General features: G+C 42.1%; 1 protein-coding gene across 1 annotated transcript; it reads right to left on the reverse strand.

Annotated features, from left to right (window-relative positions):
- Positions 1 to 2,290: 2,290 nt before the first annotated feature.
- On the reverse strand, positions 2,291 to 11,326 carry SPX (spexin hormone). Its single transcript, XM_040487866.1, has 6 exons — positions 11,321 to 11,326; positions 10,837 to 10,917; positions 10,278 to 10,329; positions 9,924 to 9,986; positions 8,834 to 8,917; positions 2,291 to 3,625 (listed from the first exon to the last, which is right to left on the reverse strand). The coding sequence occupies exons 1-6, from the start codon at positions 11,324 to 11,326 to the stop codon at positions 3,579 to 3,581; spliced, it is 333 nt and encodes a 110-aa protein (XP_040343800.1). The 3' UTR covers positions 2,291 to 3,578.
- Positions 11,327 to 12,915: the final 1,589 nt, after the last annotated feature.

Below are 12,915 nucleotides of genomic sequence, written 5' to 3' on the forward strand. Positions count from 1 at the left end.
TTGCAAACACGTATTTTTTTTAATGTTTATTTATTTGAGCGAGAAGGTGTGCACAAACATGCGCGTGCACACACATGCGCGTGCACACACACACACACACACACACACACACGAGTGGAGGAGGGGAAGAGAGAGGGAGAGAGACAGAGAGAGAGAGAGAGAGAGAGAGAGAGAGTCCCAAGCAGGCTCTGTACTGTCAGCACAGAGCCTGACACGGGGCTGGATCCATGACCCTGGGATCATGACTGAACTGAAATCAAGAATCAGACACTTAACTGATGGAGCCACCCAGCGCCCCAGCCAGTGCAAAGCCAGGCATGTTTCTACCCTGGACTCGGTCCTCTATTCAGACAGCTGCTGCCACTGGACTCCATCCCCTTGCTCCAGTCATTTACTGTCCTTTCCCCAAGACTGACAAAGCCAGGTGAAGAGCAACAAATAGGGCTGTTAGTAGGTGACTCTGTTTCTAGCATAGTGCCTTATACACAGTTGTTGCACAAATGAATGGTCTTATTGGGAGAAACACAAGTGCAAGAAAATGGATGTTTTTCAAGAAGGTATGTCTTCATAAATTGGAGTACAGGAACCATAGAAAATAGTGTGTGCCTGACCAGCCATCAAGACATGTTTCATGCATTGCACCACCCTTCCTTCCATGTCAAGAGTTAGGGTGCGCAGAGCTGGTTTTATATATACTGATGAGACTAGAACATGTGACAAGCGCTCTGCTAATAGTTTCCCACAAGGAGGACTCAGGAGAGGGACTGGTCAAGGTGCTTGGAGAGGTCCAAAGGGTGAAGATATACTTCTATGAAGACATGTGAGGGATACAAAGAAGAGGTCATATTAGAAATAAACCCTTACTAACGGAATTTATCGTCCAGTAAGAGGAAACCAACAGGTGGCATCCCCACTTCCCTTTCTCCTGGCGCTGAAGCAAAATAATGTAACTTATTTTGATTATCCAATCAAGGTTGATAGGATACAGATGTTTATTTCTCATAACCAGATAAAAGGGAAATGCTAGTTGGAGGCTGGTTTTAACATGCCAGGGCCTCTGCCGTCCCTCTCCTCATGGGATCATTATGGTGCTGTTGGGGGAGAGGAGGCACCCACTGGGGAAACCCAGGGGAAAAAAGAGTAATTGAGAGCCCATGCTGGGGGCCAGATGGCAAAAGGTGAGAAAGGATACAGAAGCAAACAGGGAAGAGCAGTGGACACTGTCCTGTCCAGTGGGAGCTGTCCACCTGAAGGAAGTGGTATTCTAGGACATGGATGTGACTTGCAGGCAGGTATTTCCCAATTTTAAAATATAAGCCATACAATGGGAACATTTTTTGTTCATTTCAGTTTTGAAAAAGATAGAAATAAAGAGAACTGAAAAATATCCCAAGACAGACAGAATGTTATAGCAGCTGGGCAGAGGGGCCTGTATGCAACTACTATGTTAATCAGCACATCTGTATGGCAGAACAACATTCAAAGAATTCAGGCGCCTATAATATACTTGGTATTCTATACAATATTAATAGTATTATAATATAACACTGTATTATTTTATTTTATTTTATTATTTTTTTTTAATTTTTTTTAACCTTTATTTATTTTTGAGACAGAGGGAGACAGAGCATGAATGGGGGAGGGTCAGAGAGAGGGAGACACAGAATCGGAAACAGGCTCCAGGCTCTGAGCCATCAGCCCAGAGCCCTACGCGGGGCTCGAACTCACGGACCGCGAGATCGTGACCTGGCTGAAGTCGGACGCTTAACCGACTGCGCCACCCAGGCGCCCCAACACTGTATTATTTTAATAGCTGTTGGTCATTTCGAAGGTTTTTTTTAATGTTTATTTTTGAGAGAGAGAGAGAGAGAGAGAGAGAGAGAGACAGAGCACGAGTGGGGGAGGGGAAGAGAGAGAGGGAGACAGAATCCGAAGCAGGATCCAGGCTCTGAGCTGTCAGCACAGAGTCTGATGTGGGGCTCAAACTCACGGACCACGATATCATGACCTGAGCCAAAGTCAGATACTTAACCAACTGAGCCACCCACATACCTCCTGAAAGCTTTTAAAAACTCTGTTTTAGTGTGAAATACTTGAGGTTGTTCTGCTTAGTTGTGGGAAGAATTATTTCACATGATAGGGTTTTAAAATATTCTTGGAATAAGCATGATGTTTAAATAGCCAATATGTATAAGTCTATGTCAGATGAGTAAAATCTCAATATACTGGATACAAGCACTATCTAGAAAATCCACTTTAAAGTCAATTCATAATAAATGACAGGTGTCTATATAATACCACAGTTTTTTTAATGCTAGCATATTAGTTTTTGCAAGAGATCTGTGTTACATTAACTTGAATATAGTTTCATTATTCAATTATGAAACAAGATACAGCCAAATCTTATAAGCAAGGTTTTGACTTCATAACACAGTGAAACTATAATCTCAAGGTACAGATACATTCACATAAAGGTATTCTTTAGCTACTGAATATTGATGACATACAATATATTGATGACAATAAGAATTCACAATGTTTTCCACTTATGACATTTATCAATAATAGCTCTCAATTAATTAGGTCAAAAAATTAACATGGTGATCACATTCCAATTCCAAAAAAATAGGTTATTATGCTTGCTGTGGATATGTGTGTGTGTGTGTGTTACTGCATGTGTGTGTTTTTTTCAGACAGTTTTGAACCTAAGTTCAAAGTTTTGAGAAGGACCAGATTGGGCATATCACTCTGTACTGATGTTATCAGGGTGTTTTATGTAATGTTTTAAGGTAAAATAAAGCCTAGAACTCTAGCTAATTAGAGTAAGCAGACTCTTTGAATCTGTTTAGCTGTGAAAAATGAGTTACCTCTGAAAAACTGGTTTGTTCCTTTTGTACAATGTACACAGGAACAGAGTGTGTCTCCATCTGCTTATTTCCCAGTAAGTCCCAGAATTCAGAGAGATCCCCAAATAACACAAAGGGAAGCTCTCCATTGTGGAACCTTCCACCAGCTTCAGAGATCATGCCCTCTTTCAGCAACTACACTGAAGTGTTCTTATCACAGGGCTTCTTCCCAGTCAACTCCTTCCTCTTCCCTTCTTAATTTATGTCTCCTAGATGAACTATTAAGAGAACACTCTACTCTTTCCCATCCTGCCATGCCTCCCCATCCCCCCACCCATGAAGATGGGAAAAAGGCAGAAAAGGAGTGGGAGATCTGCTGAGGAGACATAAATTAATGAAAAAAAAAAAAAAAAACAACTGAGAATCACTAGATCAAGATAGACTCGTTTTAACAAAAAGAAAGCACACTCTAAAGAGTCGCTGGCCTTATGCTTAATTCTAAAGGGGACTAAGACACAAGGTGACCTAAACAGGACCAGAAGCAATGAAAGAAGGTGATGCTCTCAGCTAAGAACTCTACATTACCTTTGTTGCTGGAAAGAATGAAACTGGTTGTGCATGTTCCTAAGATTACAACTGAAGTAAAAAGCCTCCAAAGGCTTTATTTACATGCTCATGTTTTCAACAAGAACAGAACTGTATTTGAATGTAATTTGGTCTATTTTCCCCAGGTTAGTAGTCTTCTAGGATTCTGGTTTGATCAAAGTTTTCTTCTCCAGCTGTGAGAAAAAAAAATACATAAAATAAACATAATTCTCCGTTTTTAAAAGGAGAAAAGATAAGATAAAGAGAACTTTAAAAAACAAACATTTAGCCTCCTAGATTATGTTAACTCCTGCACTTTGCTATGGAGAATCAAAATAAGTGTGTTTTGATCGATTTGGTTTAAAATTTTTTCCTCTCATATCTACACACATAGGGGAACTCACATGTCACATGTCACTCTCTAGAATGAGTGAAACTATAATATGGTATGTTTGGTAGAAATCTGAAAAGGCCATATATCTTGCTCTAAGTGTGCCACATGTCTAAAATATCCACCATTAGGGATGCCTGGGTGGCTCAGTTGGTTAAGTATACAATTTCAGCTCAGGTCATGATCTCGGGGTCCATGAGTTTGAGCCCCACGTCGGGCTCTGTGCTGGCAGCTCGGAGCCTGGAGCCTGCTTCAGATTCTGTGTCTCCCTCTCTCTCTGGCCCTCCCCTACTTGTGCTCTCTCTCTCTCTCTCTCTCAAAAATAAATAAACATTAAAAAAATTAAAATAAATAAAATAAAAAATAAAATAAAATATCCACAATTAGAACCATTAAATTGCATCAAGGCACTGTGTCCCTGTTTCCTATTAACAATGCATCCTACTTGGAAAGATGACATGGGAATACTTTTGCACATATTCTCTTATTACCTGAGCTATACTAGGCCTGGGGAGGAAATGAAACAAAAAGAGGAGACCCTTGTTAGCTGGATGGGATTGCAAAACTTTAGAGCATGAGTTATCACTTCCGGGGCAGGATAGCTAAGAAGTCAGATGACAGCAGGTTCCTGGGACTGTAACAACGGGGCAGAAGAGCTAAAACTTACCATGGTGTCAGGACTGGGAGTTGCCAGAGGAAAATGCATCTCCTAACCTTCCTTAAGATTATTTCTAGATAAAATCACATTCCTTTAGTTAGTTACAATATAATTCAAATGTCTGAGTTACATTTTAACTTGAATGGCTAGCACATTTTAGAATATTACAGATGATGGGCTGCTCTTTAAAGAGAAGGGGAAAAAAAAACTCTGTAAGAAGTGCATCCTTGTATATCAGTTACTAAAATAAAAATTAACTATATAAAATAAGAGTCTACCAAGTAATACTTAGGGATTTTAGAATAAAAATATTAAAGGCAGCTAGTAACGAATATATCGTATGTAAATCCAAAACTTTCTCATCAATTCAAAGTAATAAAATTTTGTTCCCTTATTTCATCACCAGAAACAAGCTACTGTGGAAACTTAAATGACTACAAAATTACATTTATTTTCCAGGGAGCCTGGTGGTTCAGTCGGTTAAGTGTCCAACTCTTGATTTCGGCTCAGGTCATGATCCCAGGGTCATGGTATTGAGCTGCATGTCAGGCTCTGCACTGAGCATGGAGCCTGCTTGGGATTCTCTCTCTCTCTCTACCCCTCTCCTCCACTCGTGCTCTCTCTCTCTAGAATAAAAAATTTTAAGTTATATTTATTTTCCAAAAAAAACTTGAAATTGGGACCTATAATCACACACCCTTTCCTAAAGTTTCTAATGAAGATTCTTCTTCCTCTCTTTAATTTTTTTAATGTTATTTATTCTCGAGAGAGAGAGACACACACACACAGACACAGCGTGAGCAGGGGAGGGCCAGAGAGGGAGACACAGAATCCAAAGCACACTCCAGGCTCTGAGCTGTCAGCACAGAACCAGACATCGAACTCATGAACCGTGAGATCCTGACATGAGCCAAAGTCAGATGCTTAACCGACTGAGCCACCCAGGGGCCCCTTTCTTCCCCTCTTTGAAATTACCCCCCCCCCTTTCATTCTAGCTCACTTTTTATTTATTTATTTTCTTTCTGGCTTCACACATCTTCCCAAAAACCAAATCAAAAATGTCTCCTTCAATCCATCTTTGCCAGCGATCTCCTAACACATTTCAACAATCAGTAAGTGTGCCTGCCGAATGTCCAATAGTAAAGGTCATCTTGGATGCAGCATCCTCTATCCATGATCCAACTACTTCTCACCTTTTCATTGCAAGAGTGCTGAGAGCCAGGACAGGCAGCACTGCTTACTTCTTGTCCCCAATTCACTCTCAACAAGGTTTCAGAAGGGGCATGGCAGTGGCAAGTAGTATCACTGGGCAGGGGCTGAGCTAAAGTCCTGTGAACTGCTATTCAGTGACCCGTCCTAGCCAACAGGCTCTTCCTTTCCATTGATTTCTGTACTCTTACTAACCATTCTGCTCCATGTGATGCTTTAATCACTCCTTTCTTGGAACTCTCCATTCTTGATTTCTGGATATGCTGTTATTCTGGTTCTCCTCTTACATCCCTGCCTTCTCCTTTAAAAGTCCCTTCACTGATATGACTTTCCTCTATTCCCCTTAATCTCTAGGTACTCTCCAAGGCAAATCCTTTATTGTTTGCCCTTCTCCTGTTATATCTGAGGCCTAGAAGAGATTTCCATTTTCATGGTTTCACTCTTTATTAACTGGTTCTGAATTCCAGTAGTTTCCATATCTGACTGACCATCAGAATCATTTGGGGGAACTTTTCAAGGATACAGATTCTGAGGCCTCATTCAAGTTTTACAGAATCAGAATCTCTGGGTCTAAGGCTGAGCCATCTGTATTTTGAGGACTCTCTCCAGTTAACTCCAATGGAACCAGTCCATAGATGGATAATTGAGAACCACTGACCTACACTCCTTTACTCACTGGACTGTCTCTGTCATCTCAAACTGAACTTCCATTATATCCACAGAAACTTTCATTCCTCACCAGCATAACCATTTCAAACTCCCATAATACCACTCAAAAATGTGCTTGTTCTGGATTCCCTTTTATCCTTTCGGTGAATAGTTACTTATTCTTCCTTCCAGGACACCTCGGAGTGGAGCCTCTCTGTCCATTCCTGACTGCTCCACCTCATCTCCTCACTCCTGTGGTTTCCTTTCACTTTCCTTGGCTTCTCCCTGATCCCCATCTGTGGTCTTTCCTGTTCGATACAATGCATTTGAGAGACGGCAAGATATAATGGAGAGAGCAGTGGAATCACTTGGACCTGAGTTAAAATCCCATCGTGGCTTTTTACCAATTGCATGACTTTAGGAAAGTAAACACACTTCATAAAGGTTCAGTTTTCTCAGCTATAAAGGTTAGCATTCATATCTGACACAGGCAGATGTTCCTATATTGTAGATATTGTTACTGTTCTTATTGTTACTCTCTGAACCATAATCATTGTTTTATTGTTACTCTCTGTGCCATAATCAGATTCATCCTCCTTCACCATGTCATCATTCTGCTGTGAATCCAGAGGACTTCTTACTGATTCTCAAACAAAGACAAATTATCTTCATTCTTCATCTCGGTTCTAGTAAGTACCTGCTATGTAATAGTGGGCAAGCTACTTAATCTTTTTGTGCCTCTATTTCCTCACCTGGAAAGTGTGGATAATAATGTCCTTACCTCCCAGGGTTACTATGAGGGCTAAAAGTATTGACCTATATCATATGCTGAAACAGCACCTGGCCCCCTGCATTATAGTAAGCCCTCAACAACTAGTAGCTCCGGGCAGTAGTAATAATAGCAGTAATGGTCGTCCTAGCTCTAACATAACCACTCCTCCTGCGTTCTGCTATTCCACTGACTGCTCACCCCATCATTTTGCTGCAAAGATTGTTCTCATTCCTGCTTCCCCTTAATCTGCTTTCTTCTCCGCCTGCCAGTTAGCTGGCGCCTAGCAGGCATAAATGCATATTTGCTCAATTAAGTATTATAATCCCCACTACCCATCCACGTTGACCTTGGCCTTGCACTGAGTTCAGAAGACCTCCAATCCCACTCTCTTGCATTTGCTTCTCATCAGTATTTTTTTTTTCCCAAGAAAACCATAAGCTTGAAGCTGGAAAATACGTTTTGCTCTTTTTTCCTCCTCATATGCCCCATCCAATAGTAGGCACCAAGGATATGTCTTCTCCGTTAGCATACGTGTCAGAGCACAAGGCCAGCAGCCTGTGCTTTGATCACCAGACCACTTGCTATATATATATATATATATATATATATATATATATATATATATGTATATATATATAAATATTTAAAATTTTAAATTATGTCACAATATGGCATCATTACAATTTTTGAGAGGGAACATTCTAGGTCTAAATAATGCTTTGATGACCTCCATTGTTAATAGTAACTAAAACTATGTACCTTGTTCCAATTGGCTCTCATAGCAACGCTGCACATGGGTATCATTATTCCATTTTACCAATAAGGATACTAAGACTCAGGGTCATCCAGCTAGTAAAGCAGCAGAACAAGGATTTGAACCCAGTCTGTTACATACTCCAAAGCCCTGACTTATCTAGTAGCAAGATGCCTTAATTCAACTAGTGGTTTCAATGCTACATGGACAGAGTGTCTCTATTTTTAAAAAAATTTTTGAAATGTTTATTTATTTTTGAGAGGCAGAGCACGAACTGGGGAAGGGCAGAGAGAGACACAGAATCTGAAGCTGGCTGCAGGTTCTGAGCTGTCAGCACAGTTCGATGTGGGGCTGGATCTCACCAGCCATGAGATCATGACCTGAGCGAAGTCAGATGCCTAACTGACCAGGCCACCCAGGTGGTCCAGAGTGTCTCTATTTGAAAATTATACCTAATCTTCATATAGAAGCAGCTGTATAGGATAATGAAAATTACACAGGCTTAGAATCTATTAGGATCAGCCATAAGATACTGCTACATATGCAAGTAAAAACTATTTCATTGTCAACAATTTCATTTGGCCCAGTCTTTAATAGTGAGCAATTGGATTTAACATTTTTAAACCTCTTTGGCTTCAGTTTTATTAACTGTATATAATGAGGTTGAACTTTGAACATTTTTAGTGCTAGAGTTCTAAGTGAAAATAAGGTCACAATAGGCTCTGGTTTATGAAATTAATATGAAATTCCCCAGTGTCCTCAAGGAAATGTTTTCATGTTCTTGGGGACTCACGTTAATGAGAAATGTGCTAGTGTTTATATAAGAAAGATGTATGAATTGTTTGTGGAGGGGGGCAACTGTTAATTATATTCAAAAATCTGAACAAAGGCAACTTGGTATTTAACACAGAATCCCAAAAGTGATCAAAGCTTCCCTGTCCCGCAGTTGAAAGCGGTCACATATTTGTACCTTCTTGTGGTCTCTGCAAGGAAGCCAGTAGCAGAGCTGCTGTCTCTGGAAGAGTTAGTAGTTGGGGATTTGGGCTTCGTCTTTCTGGAGAAATAAAAGTGTATACACATTCTTATTAGCATTTAAATATTCCTGTAGTAGATAAACCCTATTCTGATATACTATAAATAGAAAAACCCTTATAAAATAGGTTTTTGATGCCTTAGCCAAGGATGCCCCTTCCACAGAGGGCTGATTTTTATGAATTGAAACATTTCACACTTCCCTTGGACGTTACTTACAATTGGTTTTGCTGTGTATTACATATATGAAAAGGAATTTAAATATACTGCAGACAATGCCATGAAAGGAGAGTGCATTAGCATAAAGGACCCTGAGTAACTTTTCCCTTCAGAGCTTAACATGGGATGTCTGGGCAGAAACATCTGGATGGGATGGATCCTCCTTGGAGTCTCGACTACTTCCTCTCTCATTCGTTCAAAGCAGTTTGAAATAATAATCTATATTCTTGGCCACACATAAGGAAAATAACAGTCCCTGGCCCTACTCTTAATGGCCCCTGCCTATGAACTATTTCCGGTTTTGAGCTGCTTTAGAGCCCTTTCTAGTAATGAATAGGAGCGTACATTTGAAGTTTCCGGGAAAAACACTAGTTTAATAACAAGAACATTGAAGAGGAAACCGTGTAAAGGTCTTGCCAAAAGCGGGGAGGTACATTTAGGGGCAGTTGCACAGTTCTCACTCCTCCTCCTCCTCCTTGACTCCTCGAACGTGAAGCCCAGGCCTGGCCTGTCTCTGGATAACCCCCACCCCCGGGACCTCTGCACACCCGTCGGCCAGAGGGCGGTCGGAGCAGCCGAGGCCCAGTTCAGCTTCGGGAGCGTCAGCCCCAGCCTCAGCCGCGCACCAGTGCGCGGTGCCCTGGCTGCCAGCTTGGACTCAGCCCTGGCTGGCTCTCCCCCAGGGTGGCCCCGGAGCCACGTCCCTCCCGGAGCGGAGCCGCAGTTGTTCGGCGCCTGGCCGAGCGCGCCCTGCCCGCTGAGTCCTGCTGCCAGTCTCCGGACCGCCCCCCTCTCCTTGGCTCACTCACCCGGGGACGGCCGGTCCGAGAGGTCCTTCTTCCGACTCTGGTCCGAGATGAAGCGGCGCCCCTCTGCAAAGACGAGACGCGGGGCTGAGCTGGCCGGCTAAACACTCAACAATCGCGGTTAAAATGGGCTCCGCGCCGCGGGTCCCCAGGTCAGGAGGGGTGGGTCCGCGGCGGCGGCCTGGGTCCGCGCGGTTTTCGGGCGCTCGTCGCGCACCCCCAGACTGCACCAAGCGCCCTTTACCAGCGCCCCGCCCCTGCGCTGCCCGCCCCCAGACGAGCCCTGCCCCCACGCCTGTCTGCGCCGAGCCGGGACCGGCCAGAGCACTTCCTGCACCTGCTGCACCCAGCCGGTACCTGCCCGCGCCCGGCCCGCCGCGGCGCATGGGCTTTTGAGCGGTGGTCGGGTTCACAAGCCCGTGGGGTGTTTCCCAGGCCAGTCTGCAGTCTTCCTGTGCGGCAAGAGCCAGCAGCCCTCCACTTGAGGATGGAGAATTTCTAACAATCAGGGAGTCTTTTTCTTCCGTTGCCACACCCCCCCACCCCCACTCTGTCCTGCAGGATGACCTCGGCTATTAAGGGAACACACTCGATATTACTTCCTCCCCACGCATCTATCCCATGGATTCTTACACCCCTAAAGATCTTCCTTTATTGATGTAGGGAGAGCAAAGTATTTGGAACGTACGTGCACCCTTCAGATAGAGCATAGATTGGGGAGTCCAGTTCCTTCTCTCAAAGAATCCCTACAACCCAGGTAGAAGAGAAAAGCGGTTAATAACACAATGTAGCCCAGTCCTCTATTAGAAAAAAGAAAGAAAGAGGGGGAGGGAGGGAGGGAGAAGAGAAAAAAGAAAAGAAAAGAAGGAAGGGAGGGAAAGAACATCCAGGAGCCCCGGTGTTTGCGTTTGATTACCTGTGGCGCGCTGCTGGAATTTCCTATGAAAGAAAACACTAGAAAAAGAGCCAAGGTTGTTGCCACCAGACTTCCGAGTCCCTACAAGAAAAGATCAAAGAAAGTAGTTTCTGTGCCTATAGGATCTTCTACTCCATTACACCCGAACAATTACAAACCTCTTACTTTTCGACGTGATCTATTTTTGATAATTATTTTTAATAACACTTAGCATGTGGGGGAGAGGGTGATTCCCTAGTCTACCTTGTAATTAATCCGCAAGGGAGTTCTCTTTGTAAGAAAAAGTAGAAATATGTTATTTCCATTAATTCACTAAAATGACTGATTTTTTTGAAGTAAAATCAAATGATTTTTATATTTTAAGGCATATTGTTTAAATATCCGTTAGCTTATAAAATGCTTATTAAAGATAAAATGGGTAAGAAACTATAAAGCGTTTCATAAAATAGCTTAAAAGTCTCAAGTAAGTAAAACTTCTACTTACCTTCATGTTCTGCTCCTTTCCAGAACCTGAGGTAACTACAACTTTGCCTGTCAGTTTTCTAATCTTGTTCTGAGAGTGGGGCTTTTAAATCTTAGTGTCTAGGACCCCTCCCGATCTTCAGCAGAGTTAGGGAGTCCATAGGGACTTCTTGTCAGTATTCAAGATTGAGAGGATCTGATGATTTTTGCAGGGAGATTCATTTGCAGGAAGTAGAGAAATGATTGATGAGTGGGCATCACTTAGTTAGATACTGACCACATCAGCCAGGAGATATCCTGAATATATCAGAATCATCATTTTTTGCTTTTCCCACTAGCTTCCCAAAGTAGTTATTAGTAGTAGTAGAGACAATGATTAACAAGCCCAGGCTGAATCAAAAGTAAATGAATACAGTAAGCAAACTTGTTTTGGGTAGCTAGCTATCAAAGCTATCACTGATGACTAAAGATGAATCCTTTGGGCAGAAATGAAAAGGTTAGGGGATCTCAATGGAATTTTACATCAATCCTTCACCTAAGTATCCATTCGATTCTTTAACAAACATTTATTAAAAGCCTACTATGTATTGGGCATTTCTTCTTTTAGTTCAAGGGACACAGCCATGCATTAAAAAGACACCTTCTCTGCTGTGATCAAGCTTATCTTCCAGTCAGGGGAGAAATACCGTAAACTAGTAAACAGGTAAATAAGGCAATTCAAAACTGTTTTAAATGCTTTATAAAGTAAAAATAACCTAGGTGATGTGATAAGGTAAGTGGTGGGCTGGTTCAGGGAAGGCAACAATTGAAGGGGTCTGGAAGGATCAGGTAGAATCAGACATGAGATGAGTTAGAGTGAGAATTAGTGTAACAGGCAGAGTAAAGAAAAGCAAAATCTTGGGATGACAAAGAGCTTGGCTTGTTTGAGGAATAGGGAGGAGACCAATGAGGCCAAAGCTAAGTTGGTCACAGGGTGATAGGCGAGAGCATTTGGAAATGAGGTTGGAGAGGAAGAATTGGACCAGTTCATGTGCAAACATGGTTATAAGTGAAAGTGATGATGGCTTAGATTTGGGTGGTACTTGCAGGGAATGGAGAGGTGTAAATGAATTTGGGATAGATGTTAGAGATAGAAAACGTAGAACCTGTGGATAAATGGGATATGAGAGTATAAGAAAAATAAATCAAGGATGAATTTTGGGTTTTTGGCTTAAACATTGGGTATGATAAAGCCATTACTGAAATTGGAGACTTCATAAGGAGTCAGTTAAAGAGACGGAAATTAAATTTGAATATTAAAATTAAAATATGCATTAAGCATTCAAGTTGAAATGTTAAGTAGGCAGTTGGAAATGCAAAACTCTACAGAGCTCAGCAAAGAGGTCACCAGCCTATAATTTTTTTTAATGTTTTTTATTTATTTTGAGAGGAAAAGAGAATATGTGAAAGGGGGAAGGGCAGAGACAGAGGGAGACAATGGGGCTCAAACCCACGAACCCAGAGATCATGACCTGAGCCAAAGTCGGATGCTTAACCAACGGAGCCATCAGGCACCTGCGTAGTACAACCTTTTAATAAAGCATGAAGCATGTTTACCAATAGACACAAACATCTTTA

Source organism: Herpailurus yagouaroundi, unplaced genomic scaffold (assembly GCF_014898765.1).
Source record: "Herpailurus yagouaroundi ecotype Mexico unplaced genomic scaffold, PumYag 166, whole genome shotgun sequence".
Lineage (NCBI taxonomy): Eukaryota > Metazoa > Chordata > Mammalia > Carnivora > Felidae > Herpailurus > Herpailurus yagouaroundi.